Here is a 12,838-nt window from a genome sequence, read left to right as displayed (position 1 = left end):
GTCTGTTATTGTGCTCTGTTTACTTACTAAGTTATCCTTTTGTAATAGATTATCAGTCCTGACAGTCAAAGTCTCAAATGTTCTTGTCTCTATAAATAGGAAGAACAAAATAAATTCTGGCCTCCTTAGCACTTGCTTTCCTTTGGAGAGAGACACAGAGATTTGAAATGCATTTCAAATTAAACAATTATTATATTTAATAATAAATTATCCCACTGTGATATGAATATTTGATGAGGGATTGGAAGAGGAATGTGGACCAAGCACAGCTACAAACATTATGAAGAATACCATCTGTGTTATATTCATTGATCAAATACTGATTGAATGCCTACTGTGTGCTAGGAATTCTAATACAAGAATGAAAAGGAGAATAGAGAAAAGCAAAGGGAAGAAAGAAAAAAATACCTATTCCTGCTCATAGGATTTGAAATATCCTCCTATACTTGTGGGAATTTTTTTCACCTTATACCTCATGTAACTTTACTCCTCCATTTCTAATTATGTATTGCTCTCCCTCTCTCTTCCACACAAAGCCTTTCAGTGTTAAGTTAGACTTTAAAAGTGTGAATCATTTTAAAAGTGTGAACACTGAAGTTGGAGAAATAAGGAAGCATCATATTAGCTGTTTCCTGTTCAACTTTTTTCAACTTTAGGTGCAAGATCTGCGGGTTGCCTCCCCTGCAACAGTCAGTCGATGTGGAATGGTGTTTGTGGATCCTGAAGAACTGAAATGGATGCCTTATGTTAAAACTTGGATGACAGGTATTTCTGAAAAAGTAAGTGCAACCAGATATTCCCCCATATCTCCATCTGTCAGGACTCACACTACCTTCAGATGTACAAATAATAGGTTAAGGATTCATTGTTCTTGATTGAGGGGACTTCATTATTTTACCTAGTATTCCCTAAGAATTCCTGGAATCCTTCAAGAATGTTTATCTACTCCCCAAATCTGTTCCCATTTCTTGTTATCCCAGCCTGCCAGCCTGCCTACTCACCCTGCCTCCTGCCTATTCTGGCTGGCTTCTCCCCAGACTACAAACACAAGCCACTTTTTTGAGTCCCTAAAAACACAGCTACAACAACCTGAGGCATTGAGACTTTGAAGAAAGCTTTGTAGAAAGATGGAAACACAATGAAGAAAAAGAATATTTAAGTCTAGACACTAACAGTCATTGCTTTTGGATATTCAGAGCCCCAAACAGCCTAAGATAAAAGAAAAAATGGTTTACATCTTACCCCAATTGTAGGTTCATGACCCAAGACACATTCTAACCTCAGAGGTATAATTCCACCCAAAGTGAAGTAAAGTTTATATATTATTATTCAAAACAATTTAGTTTATACTACCTTCTGTAGCCTCTCCATTCTAACATAGAATGTTTCTCTTTACCTTAACAAGTAGTCCTTTGAGATGTTTCCCCCCATCTCATCCCCTACTCCAAGTAAACCATCTCCTTCTCTGCCTCTTCCCCTCCAAAGATGAGCCAGAAAACTATGGTTTTCCTCCTGTTTAGGCATCAACATTTTAAGGATATTATGGTCTAGTCTCAGAGTATTTTATTATATAGACAGTTATTCTCAGAATTGAGAGCTTATCATCAGCTACCTTAAATTTTTAAACTTTTCTGAATTCACTTTTAAAAAGATTAACAGACTATTTTATGCTTATGGCAGTTTTAAGTTTATAGAAAAATTGAACAGAAATGAGAGTTCCCATGTACTTCCTCTCCCCCAGTTTCTCCTATTATTGACACTTCACATAGATGATGAACCAGTATTTATACATTCTTATTAACCAAAGTCCATAGTTTACATTAGAGTCACTCTTTGTGTACAATTTATGTGTTTTGAAAAATGCATAATGTCATGTTTCCACCGTTATAGTATCAGGCAGAATAGTTTCATTGCTCTAAAAGTCCTCTAAGCTCCACATATTCATCCCTCCTCTCCATCCCTAAACCTCTGGCAACCACTGATCTTTTTACTATCTCTATAGTTTTACCTTTTTCAGAATATCACACAGTTGAAATCATACAGTACATAGCCTTTTCAGACTGGCTTTTTTCACTTGGTAATATTCATTTAAGGTACTTCCATGACTTTCTGTGGTTTGGTAGCTTATTTCTTTTTAGCATTGGATAATATTTTATTGTATGAATGTACCACAGTTCATGTACCAGTTCACCTACTGAAAGACATCTTGGTTGCTTCCAAGTTTTGGCAATTATGAATTAAACTCTTAATAAGCATTAATGTGCAGGTTTTTGTGTGGACATAGTTTTCGCCATATTTGGGTAAATACCTAGGAATGTGGTTGCTGAATTATATAGTATATGTTTAGCTCTGTACGGAACTGTCAGACTGTCTTCTAATGTGGCTGTATCATTTTGTATTCCCACCAATAGTGAATGAGGATTCCTGTTGCTCACATCCTTAACAGCATTTGGCATGGTTCAGTGTTGTGGATTTTATCCATTCTGATGTGCATGTGGTAGTATCTTGTTTTAATGTGCAATTTCTAATGGCATATGGCTTGAGCATATTCTCATATGTTTGTTTGCTCTCTATGTATCATATGTCGTGAGGTGTCTATTAAGGAAGGTCTTTAGTCCATTTTTAAGTTGGCTTGTTTGTTGTCTTATTGTTGAATTTTAAGAGTTCTTTGTATATTTCTAATTCAATTCTTTATCAGATTATATGTTTTGCAAATATTTTCTCCCAGTCCGTGGCTTGTCCTTTTATTTTCTTAACAATACACTGGTTTCTCTTCAGATTGAATAAATATTTCATCTTCTATTCTCTTTACAACGTCTTTCACAGAGTAGAAGTTAATTTTAATGAAATCCAACTTATTGGTTTTTTTTTCTCATGGATGGTGGCTTTGGTGTCATACCCAAAAATTCACTACCAAGCCCAGAATCATGTAGATTTTCTCTTGTTACCTTCTAACATTTTATATTTTGTGTTTTACACTTATTTTCAGTTAATTTTTAGGCAGGTTTAAGGTTTGTTTCTAGATTCTTTTTTTTTTTTTTTTTTTTTTTTTTTTTTTTTTTTTGGCATGGGTGTATCCAGTTATTCCAGCACCACTTGTTGAAAAGACTGTCCTTTCTTCATCAGATTGCCTTTGCTGTTTTGTCAAAATCATTTGACTATGTAGGTCTATTTCTGTTCTCTCCATTCTGTTCCATTGATCTATTTGTCCATTCTTGCACCAATACCCCACTGTCTTGATTACTGCAGCTGTATAGTAAGTCTTGAAGCTGGGTAGTGCCATTTTTTCAACTTTGTTCTTTTTCTTCATTGTTGTGTTGGTTATTCCAGGTCTTTTACCTTTCCATATAAACTTTAGAATCAGTTTGTCAATTAATCCACGAAGTAACTTACTGGAATTTTAACTGAAATTGTGTTGAATTTATAGATAATATAGGAGAAATTGACATCTTAAGACTATTTAGTCTTCCTATCCATGAATGTGGTATTTCTCTCAATTTATTTAGTAGTTATTTACTTTCTATAGCTTGTCTTATTAATTTTTGGCACTAATATAAATTGTGTTATATTTTTAATTTAAAGTTCCAGTTGCTCCTTGCTGATGTATAAGAAAATAATTGACTTGTGTATGTTAACCTCATATCCTGCAACTTTGCTACGATTGCCTATGAGTTTCAGTTTTGTTTTGTTTTGTCAATTTAGGCAGATTTTCTATATAGACAATTATGTTATTTGTAAACAAAGACAGTTTTATTTCTCCCTTCCCAATCTGTATACCTTTTACTTCCTTTTATTGTTACATTGCATTAGCTAGGACTTCCAGGACAACGTTGAATGAGTAGTGAGAGGGAGTAAGTTCACTTTTTTTTTTAGACGGAGTTTCGCTCTTGTTACCCAGGCTGGAGTGCAATGGCGTGATCTCGGCTCACCGCAACCTCCGCCTCCTGGGTTCAGGCAATTCTCCTGCCTCAGCCTCCTGAGTAGCTGGAATTACAGGCACACGCCACCGTGCCCAGCTAATTTTTTGTAATTTTTAGTAGAGACGGGCTTTCACCATGTTGACCAGGATGGTATCGATCTATTGACCTTGTGATCCAGCCGCCTCAGCCTTCCAAAGTGCTGCGATTACAGGTGTGAGCCACCACGCCAGGCCTGATAAGTTCACTTTTAAATCTTTAGAAATTATTTGTCTATCTTACATCGAAATTAAAATGTCTTCTGTGTTTCTTCTTTTCCATTGTTAGTAGTGGTGAAAGAACCAGAAGAACCAATATAGAAGAGTGCATGAAATATATATAGGCAGCTTAAGAAATAATTATCACATTAGCACCTTTGAATCAATTGCCAGACCAAGAAATAGAACATGATCAACTACATATAATCTGCCCCCACGTATCCCTTCCCAGTTATAACAGGTTTCCTTAAAATTTAATTTGTTTAGTATGTTGTGATAGTTATAGCCTTTGGTCTAAAGGTTACTGAATATATAAAATATTCAGATTTTAACCAACCTGTTTCTAAACTTAATTATATGTTTATTAAGTCTTGCTAAACTATCATTTGTTTCATTTTCAGCTGAATGAGGAAACCCAAGAATATATATTGAATCTTTTCCAACGTTATGTTGATGAAGGTTTACATTTTATCAATAAAAAGTGTGGCCAAGCAATTCCACAAGTGGACATCAGCAAAGTTACTACACTCTGTTGCTTATTGGAGTCCCTAATACTTGGGAAAGATGGAGTTAACTTGGCAATGGTATGAAGCCTTTTCTTACTGCTATGAAGCTAGAAAAATTAGATTATTGTAAAAATTCTTTGCAAAGAAATGACTCCATTCTAAAATATAATCATTTTATTTTTAAGTTAATTTTACAAGGAACTAATAGCTACTATTACATTCATAGAATCTCAAAACTAGAAGGAACATTAGAGTGTATAATTTATTCCACTACTCAATTTTGAATTCTCTTACAGTCTACAACATATTCCCAATACAACATATTCTCAATCTGCTTACATACCTTCATGCAGGCATTAAAAAAGTTATAACAATCAGTTGAAAAACAAGCTTGGACTTTTTTCCCCACATATTCCTTCTCATTCAATTTCTCATCAGTGGTTATAATATATAACCATAAGAAAACACTACTCTGTGAAACATTGAATGAAGCATAAGAAGCACACACTGTGACCATTTAAAAATATGTGAGTCTAAATGAAATAAAAATGTCTTTACACTTTGCAACTTAATTCTTTTTATGTTTATATATAAAATATTAACTGTGTTTCTCTTTATTCTTTCAGGAACAAATAAAACTGAACACTATACTATGTCAGACTTTTGTATTCTGTTATTTATGGGCTTTGGGTGGAAACCTAACTGAACACTATTGGGATTCTTTTGATACATTTATTAGAACACAATTTGATGATAATCCTGATGCCAGGGTAAGAACCAAAAAATTATATTTTAACATAATAATTCTGAATTATTAAAACTAAATTTTAAGATTAAAACTTTAAGAGCTTTAGTTCTACTGAAAATGTAACATGTACACTAAGCTGGTTCCTAAAATTATTCAAGTTTTTCCAACCATAGTTAACATTTATCATATTTCATAAGTTAGGAGTACTCTCCCAATCATATGAAAAAAAGTCAGTTGTATAAATATATAAAAACTCTCTACTATAAACAAATATTGAATTATAGTTAGTAAATTTATTTTTCACAGGGTGATTGGGTAGCTATTTTGAATTTCTAGGATGGTACTTGCTATATATTCTAAGATTGACTATGTAAGTAAATGTATTGAGAATAATGGCAATGAATTTCTCACCATTAGAAAAGGGATTTACGAATATGGAAGGAGGAAAATTAGAATACACTCTGTATTATTGCATTGGAATTGCAGGCCTCAGTACTCACTGATATTCAAAATGTTAACATATATACATATAAATGTTTGAAAATTGCCTGGGCACATGGCTCACACCTGTAATCTCAGTGCTTTGGGAGGCCAAGGTAGGAGGACCACTTGAGGCCAGGAGTTTGAGACCTGCACAATATAGCAAGACCCTGTCTCTACAAAAAAAAATTTTAGTAGCCAAGCTCAATGGTGCATACCTGTAGTCCTAGCTACTCAGGAGTCTGAGATAAGGGGATTGCTTGAGCCAAGGAGTTTGAGGCTGCACTGAGCTGTGATTGTACAACTGCACTCCAGCCTCGGCAACAGAGCAAGACTCTGTCTTTAAGTAAGTAAACGTATGAAAACTGGTGTGTGTGTGTCTGTGTGTGTGTGTATATATATATATATACACACATATATATGTATATATAAATTTTCTAGTCTGTGCTGAAAGGAACTAGACATAAAGATACCTTGATAGCAGCAATGAGCGTATCTAGTATACTTATTTTTAAATACTATTGTCATTCTCCACTAAAGGAAATGAGAAATTCTTAGTAAAATAGTTGATTTCAAGACTGGATCAGGGAAGATACAAAACAACTATTGTATGACACATAGTAAAAAAGTGCTCAAAGAATGATGTGACATGTCAAAAGAACACAGAAGGAAGTTTGAAGGGACTTCCACTGGTCAAAACGGGATTTTAGCATCAACATCAGTAATCATGGTATGGGATCATAACCCTTTTAATAATAATACTCATAATAAAAATGTGCATAACTAAATAAGTAGGAAGAAAGAAAAACTTTTTCTTATAATCACCTTGCAACCATTTTTGTAATAATTGATTTAGGCGGGAATCATCAATGGATACTAAAACTAATGGGTGGAGGTTTCATGATAAGCAATATTTACATAGTTTCAAAGTATTTAGTAAAGGAAAAAAACCTTGTAAACAGCACCTTAGCTATATTATCAATTTAACTTAATTAACATTAAGACAATCCTATGCCTGCCTCCTGATATGGGACACTGTCAAAGATATAATCTTGTTTCTGTGATAGTTCTTTTAAAAATATGTAACTTGAATCTAATCATGAGGATACACATAGAAAACCCAAACCAGTGAATATTTTATAAAATAAACTGGACTGTATTTTTCAAATATGTCTATGTCATAAGAGACAAAGTTGAGAGACTTTTGACTAAAGAGAGATAATTAAATGCAATGCATGATCCTGGATTGGATCTTAGACTTGGAAAAATATAGCTATAAATAATATTATTGGGAAAAAAGGCAATATTTGAATATCAAATGTAAATTAGATAATAATATATCAGTATTCAATAAATTTTATTAAGTGTTTTTTAAAATATGTTCTTTGTCTTCAACCTTGCTGCCTTTCGATAACCCAGATTCTCATCATTTCTTCCCTGGGCTATTAAAATAGCCTATTTAGCATTCCTTTGTTTTTGCTGCAGTCCTATCTAATTCACTCTTTCTACCAGTATTTTTAAAATTAAAGATCACAATCTATTAACTGGTCATGAAATCAAGTGAAAGGGTCACAACCCAGTTTTTAATGGAAATATTCTCTATTACAACTTTTTGTCAACACTATATTGGAGAGTCTAGCCAGTGCAATAAGGCAAGAAAAAGAAATAAAACATATAAACTTCGGAAAGGAAGAAGTAAAATAGTCATTACCTGCAGAAAAAAATTACTGAACATATAGAAAATTCTAAAAATTCTACAAATGATTACAATTAATAAGGAAATTAGTAAGGCCCTTTGATATAAGGTCCACAAATAGTTAACAGGTGAAAATTTAAAACAATACTATTTACAAAAGCAACAAAATACCAAGTACTTAGGAATAAAATTAATGAATGATGTGAAAGACCTCTGCTGAAAATTACATAACATTGTTGAGAGAAATTTTTAAAAATCTGTATAAATGGAGAGATACACTATGTTCATGGATTGAGATACTATTATTAAGTTATCAGTTCTTCCCAAAATATTTTGAAGATTTTAGGCAACTTCAATCCCAAAATCCCAACAGATTTTTTCTATCAAATCTGACAATCTCATTCTAAAATTTATATAAAAATGTAAAAGACCTATAATAACTAAGATAATCTTGAAGGAACACACATTTGAAGGACTTAAACTACATGACTTGAATAATTCAAGACAATAAAACAGCAGCAGTTAAGAGTGTGGCATTGGTGAGAGTACAATCAAATAGACAAACTAGTATTGACAAAGAAGTAGAAGAAAGAAACCTTCCCAGGTGCTGTACATGTTCTATGATTTAATCTAGGGTGATTATATTAACATTTACATATGTTAAAACTCTCTAAAATGGACTCTTAAAATTTGACCAAAAAAGTTATGTATACCTTGAGTTTAAAAAAAATAGAAATTAGAGTGAATTGCACATAGTAGGGGTAAATATTTTACATGTTTATAGGTACACATATATATGTATGTACAGAGTCAATGAAAAAATAATTTCTTACTAAAAGTCACTGTCAAATGAGCTTAAAGCAACTCTGATGCTGACACTGCAACGTGAAGCTTCTCTGTACAATTGCCAGGATGAAACTTCTGAAATGCAATCTGATTATGTTACTTACTGACTTAGAATCCCTCACTGAACTGTTGCTCTAAGATCTTTAATAAGTAAAGCTTTTTATAATCTGGCCCACCTGTATTTCCAGCCTCATCTCACTGTATGCAATGCTATCATGGCATCAGACTTCTAATCCTGTTTTTTCAGTTTGAATCTTGATCCCTTCTTTCCCACCACTATTCCATCCCTTTTTTGCCCATCTGACTCCAGTTTGTTCTTCAAGTCTGAGTTGTGGCATTACCACCCCTGGAATCCTTCCTGAATCTCTAGCCATCACCATAACTTCCCTGCAAATAGAAATGAGCCACCCGTGTGTGTGTGTGTGTGTGTGTGTGTGTGTGTGTGTGTGTGTGTGTGTGATTGTTATAAACTCCTTTAGAGACCTTATTTCCCCATGGGTATTAACTGAAGTGCTTATGTCCCCCGGGGGGGGATTACCAGGTCATTGAAGACAGAGGCTGGGTCTCATTCAGCATCCGTCCTCAGCATCACAGACAGTATTTGGCATGAAATAAGCCCCTGACTGTTAAATTTAATTAAAAATGCTTTACAACTCTGACATGGGTTTTAATATAATCAATATAACAGATATTTTAATGCATTGTGTTGCATGATTTTGTTTAAATAACTAGTCTCAGATACCTAAATAATTATGTCTCTACAAAGAGAAAAGAAATCCAAATCTATTTAGGTTTTGTGACTGCCTTTGTTTCTATGTGAATGTATCTACTACTGTGTGTCAATATTGCCTATAGCCTATTGAAAGTGATGTTTAATTTTGTACTTTAGCTTCCCAGTTCTGGCGATCTGTGGAGCATTCATATGGACTTTGACACCAAACGGCTGGATCCCTGGGAACGAATCATACCTACCTTCAAATACAACCGAGATGTTCCATTTTTTGAAATGCTTGTCCCCACAACTGATACAGTACGCTATGGATATTTAATGGAAAAACTACTGGCAGTCAAGCATTCTGTGTTGTTTACTGGAATAACTGGAGTAGGCAAGGTAGGAAACTTACATCAAACAAGAAGTTCTTTCCAAAAATGAGGGTGTGGTAGACATAGAAATGTCAGCACCAGAAGTAATATTAATTCTAAGAGGAATTATTTTTAACTTTTAGCACTTTATTAGGAAGAACATTATGCTGAATCTATATTGATCCTGGGAATTGTTCCAAAGTTTGCCAGTTTCTGAATACATTTTTGGAGTTGATATTATATGAACTAGAGGGTCCTGTAGGCCAGCGTTTCTGTTTATGGGCTTTTATGTTTTATCTCTTGGTATTCTGGGGGCTACCACTGCACTAATTGGATGGGAATTGGCCAGGGGAGTATGCATTCCCAAGACTGTTGTTGGAGATCAGCCCATGCCCTCCTGCCTGTTCATTTCTACCTGATACAAAATGATATCCTTGACTACTTGGGTTTTTTGTTAAAGTGGAATGGAGGAGGAATATTGATGATTTGGGCTTCTAGGTTTTGGAGAATCCACATAAACAGGACTTCACTGGTTCCCCCAAAAAAAAAACTCTAAAAGAAATTTGGATCTTTCTGTGACTCTTTCCATAAATTGGCTTGAAGAGTAGCCAAGATAGATTTTGGTATGAAACTAAAATAAAACTTTTTGCTGAGATAGTACTGATTAGAATGTCTCTTTGGTTCTGAAAAATATAACTAAACGGAAATCTCCAGTAAGAGAAAGCAGACATTTTAAGCTGGCTTTAACCTCTTTCTTTTTACCCCGTTTCTTGCCCATGGTACCAAATTATTACAGATACAGACAAGTGAAAGAGATTATATTGATGTGACATTAATTAACTTATTTTTAATTTAAGTCTGTGATTACAAAAGGATTGCTAAATAAAATTCAAGAATCAGCTGGCTATGTCCCTGTTTATCTGAATTTTTCTGCTCAAACTTCATCTGCAAGGACACAAGAGATCATTGAGTCAAAATTGGAGAGAAAAAGAAAAAATATTCTAGGTAAGAATCATCGTTTTAGTTTCTCCCATACAAATTATTCATTAAGTTAATTAATAACATAAATAGTGCATGTAATAAAATGACAATTGGATATTTTATTTGCTTAATTTACTTGTAAAGGTGATTCTGTTTATGGCATTTTTTATGCTAGGTAAGTAGATGTCTTAGTGTTACCAAGCAAGTCATTTATTTCTATCATCACCTTCAGCTCAGAACATCTTCAATCTCTGCCTCTCCATGGCTCTCTCTCCATGCAGGTTCTTCCAACATGCGCTGATTTCCCCTTATTTAAAACAAACAACCCTCAGTATATCTGGCACACTGAGTCATCTGAACTCAGTGAGGAATAGGCATGAGACTGTTTTGATTTTTAATTCAGGCAGTACTTTCAGCCAGGTTTTGTGGTAACTTCCCCACCTTTCTTTATTAACTGCTTAGAGAAATAGCATAACCTTCTGGTCACCTTCACACATTTGTAGTCTGGGCCAGTGTAAAGTTTCAATTCAATACCCAATTCAAAGCTCCTCCTCTCATGTGTCATAAGCCAGGTTTGTGGCTCCAGATACCTATGGGAGGTGAAGGTGTCACGGGGTTCTCTTTACTTCTCCCTACCCTCCCTGTAGGAGGCTGGAGTACGCAGGAAATGGGAGGAGAATAAGGAAAGGACAAGTGTCTTCTCCCTAACCAGTGCTTAGATGGGCCTCTCCATGACTGGTTCCTGCTTCTCTAGCTGGCACTGAGTGGTGTCCATGCTGTCTGTGAGGCAGGGTTTCAGGAGTGGGCTCTTGTAAGCAACTCCTAAAAGAGATGTTAGCAGGTCAGGCATTGGCCTCACCATTGGAAGTTTCCCTGAGGGTGGAAATCAGGACCTCAGCCTTCACCCTCCAGTAGTCCTTCCTGCAGCCTCTTGCAGCTAGGGCCCACTTGCTTAGCCTGCAGTCTCTGGGATGGCACACCAGTCAGGTTTCAGGCTTGGCTGCCTCCCATATTGCCCACCATCTACCAGGTCGTGTCATATCAAGCAATGGTGCCACCAGCTGCTTTACCACCTCCTCTCTCTGTCCCCTCTCTCCTGCTCAAGTAGGCACAGAGCAACAGATGTCATTCTGTTTTCTGCTGGGGGCACCAACTCCTTATGAATGTCTATCTTAGACCCCTTCTTTGCCCTCTGTCCTGTTACTTGGCTTCCAGCGGGCCACGGATGGAATGGAGCACTCAGTTTACCTTGTAATCAATTTCCACAATTATCCCAACCACAGGGACATGACTATTTGCCCATCAGGTCTCTCTTTTCTCTGCTAACACTCATTCCTTTTTCTAATGAGTATGTATATTTATTAATTGTGGCCCCACTGCACTGGATTTTCCTTTGATGTGATCAGAATGCTTTTGAATATCTAACCTATTTTCCCTGTGAGGGTGGTGTAATGACATTTATGAAAGGAAACTTTGGCATTCTTCCTCTTCCAACTATGGAAACAAAATGACGTTCCTCACTAATGCCCAAGCCACACAGTTGTTGAGGGCAGTGGATGTGACTGAAACAGAGAAAGGTTCACTCCCTGCTGGAGAGAGGCCACCATCTTGTGCCCTGACAGTGAGGGTGAGGGCCACCATGCATGACATTATGGACTTCCTGACCAGAACCACATCTCCCTGCAGGGGCCTGGGTGGGGCCAGAAGAAAGTCTGTCCTCCTCCAAGCAGGACTCAAAAGTGAGCTCTCTATGACCTATAGGATGTCATTGAGTCCAAAGTCATACCTCAGCTTTGTCTTCCATTTCCTAAAGGAAAAGCATAATTCTTAAATTCACTGTCTTTCCCCAGGAGCACCAGGAAACAAACGAATTATAATTTTTGTTGATGATTTAAACATGCCCAGACTGGATCGCTATGGCTCTCAGCCTCCGATAGAATTACTTCGGCAGTATCAAGATTTTGGGGGATTTTATGACAGAAACAAACTCTTTTGGAAAGAAATACAGGTTACTTTAGCTTTTAAATTACTTGGTGTGCTTAAATGTAAATGTCAAGGAAATATGATGGATAGTTTGTGAAACCACCATAACAAAGTACCACAGATGGGGTGGCTTGCACAACAGAAATTTATTTTCTTATAATTCTGAAGACTAGACATCTAAGAACAAGGTGTCCACAGGATTGATTTCTTCTGAACACTCTTTCCCTATGTCTTTACATGGGCTTCCCTCTGTGTCTGTCTGTGTCTGAATCTCTTCTTATAAGGACTCCTGTGATACTGGATTAGGGCTCACCCTAATGACCTCATTTTCACTTATCACC

General features: G+C 35.7%; 1 protein-coding gene across 14 annotated transcripts in view; it reads left to right on the top strand.

The window, feature by feature from the left end:
* Positions 1-12,838, top strand: part of DNAH6 (dynein axonemal heavy chain 6) — a 411,305-nt gene that overhangs the window by 209,958 nt on the left and 188,509 nt on the right. For all 14 annotated transcript variants that reach the window (XR_013526431.1, XM_002807522.6, XM_035272122.3 and 11 more), the window contains 6 exons: positions 657-779; positions 4,576-4,758; positions 5,307-5,450; positions 9,340-9,561; positions 10,391-10,538; positions 12,365-12,522. Coding sequence is in view for 13 of the 14 variants with exons in the window: in XM_002807522.6 (XP_002807568.3) it covers positions 657-779; positions 4,576-4,758; positions 5,307-5,450; positions 9,340-9,561; positions 10,391-10,538; positions 12,365-12,522 (978 nt within the window). In the remaining variant the exon portion in view is untranslated. The remainder of the gene's footprint in view (positions 1-656; positions 780-4,575; positions 4,759-5,306; positions 5,451-9,339; positions 9,562-10,390; positions 10,539-12,364; positions 12,523-12,838) is intronic.

Source organism: Callithrix jacchus, chromosome 14 (genome assembly GCF_049354715.1).
Source record: "Callithrix jacchus isolate 240 chromosome 14, calJac240_pri, whole genome shotgun sequence".
NCBI classification, from domain to species: Eukaryota; Metazoa; Chordata; class Mammalia; order Primates; family Cebidae; genus Callithrix; species Callithrix jacchus.
Note: the sequence above shows the minus strand (reverse complement) of the source record. Positions and strands in the feature narration are given on the sequence as shown.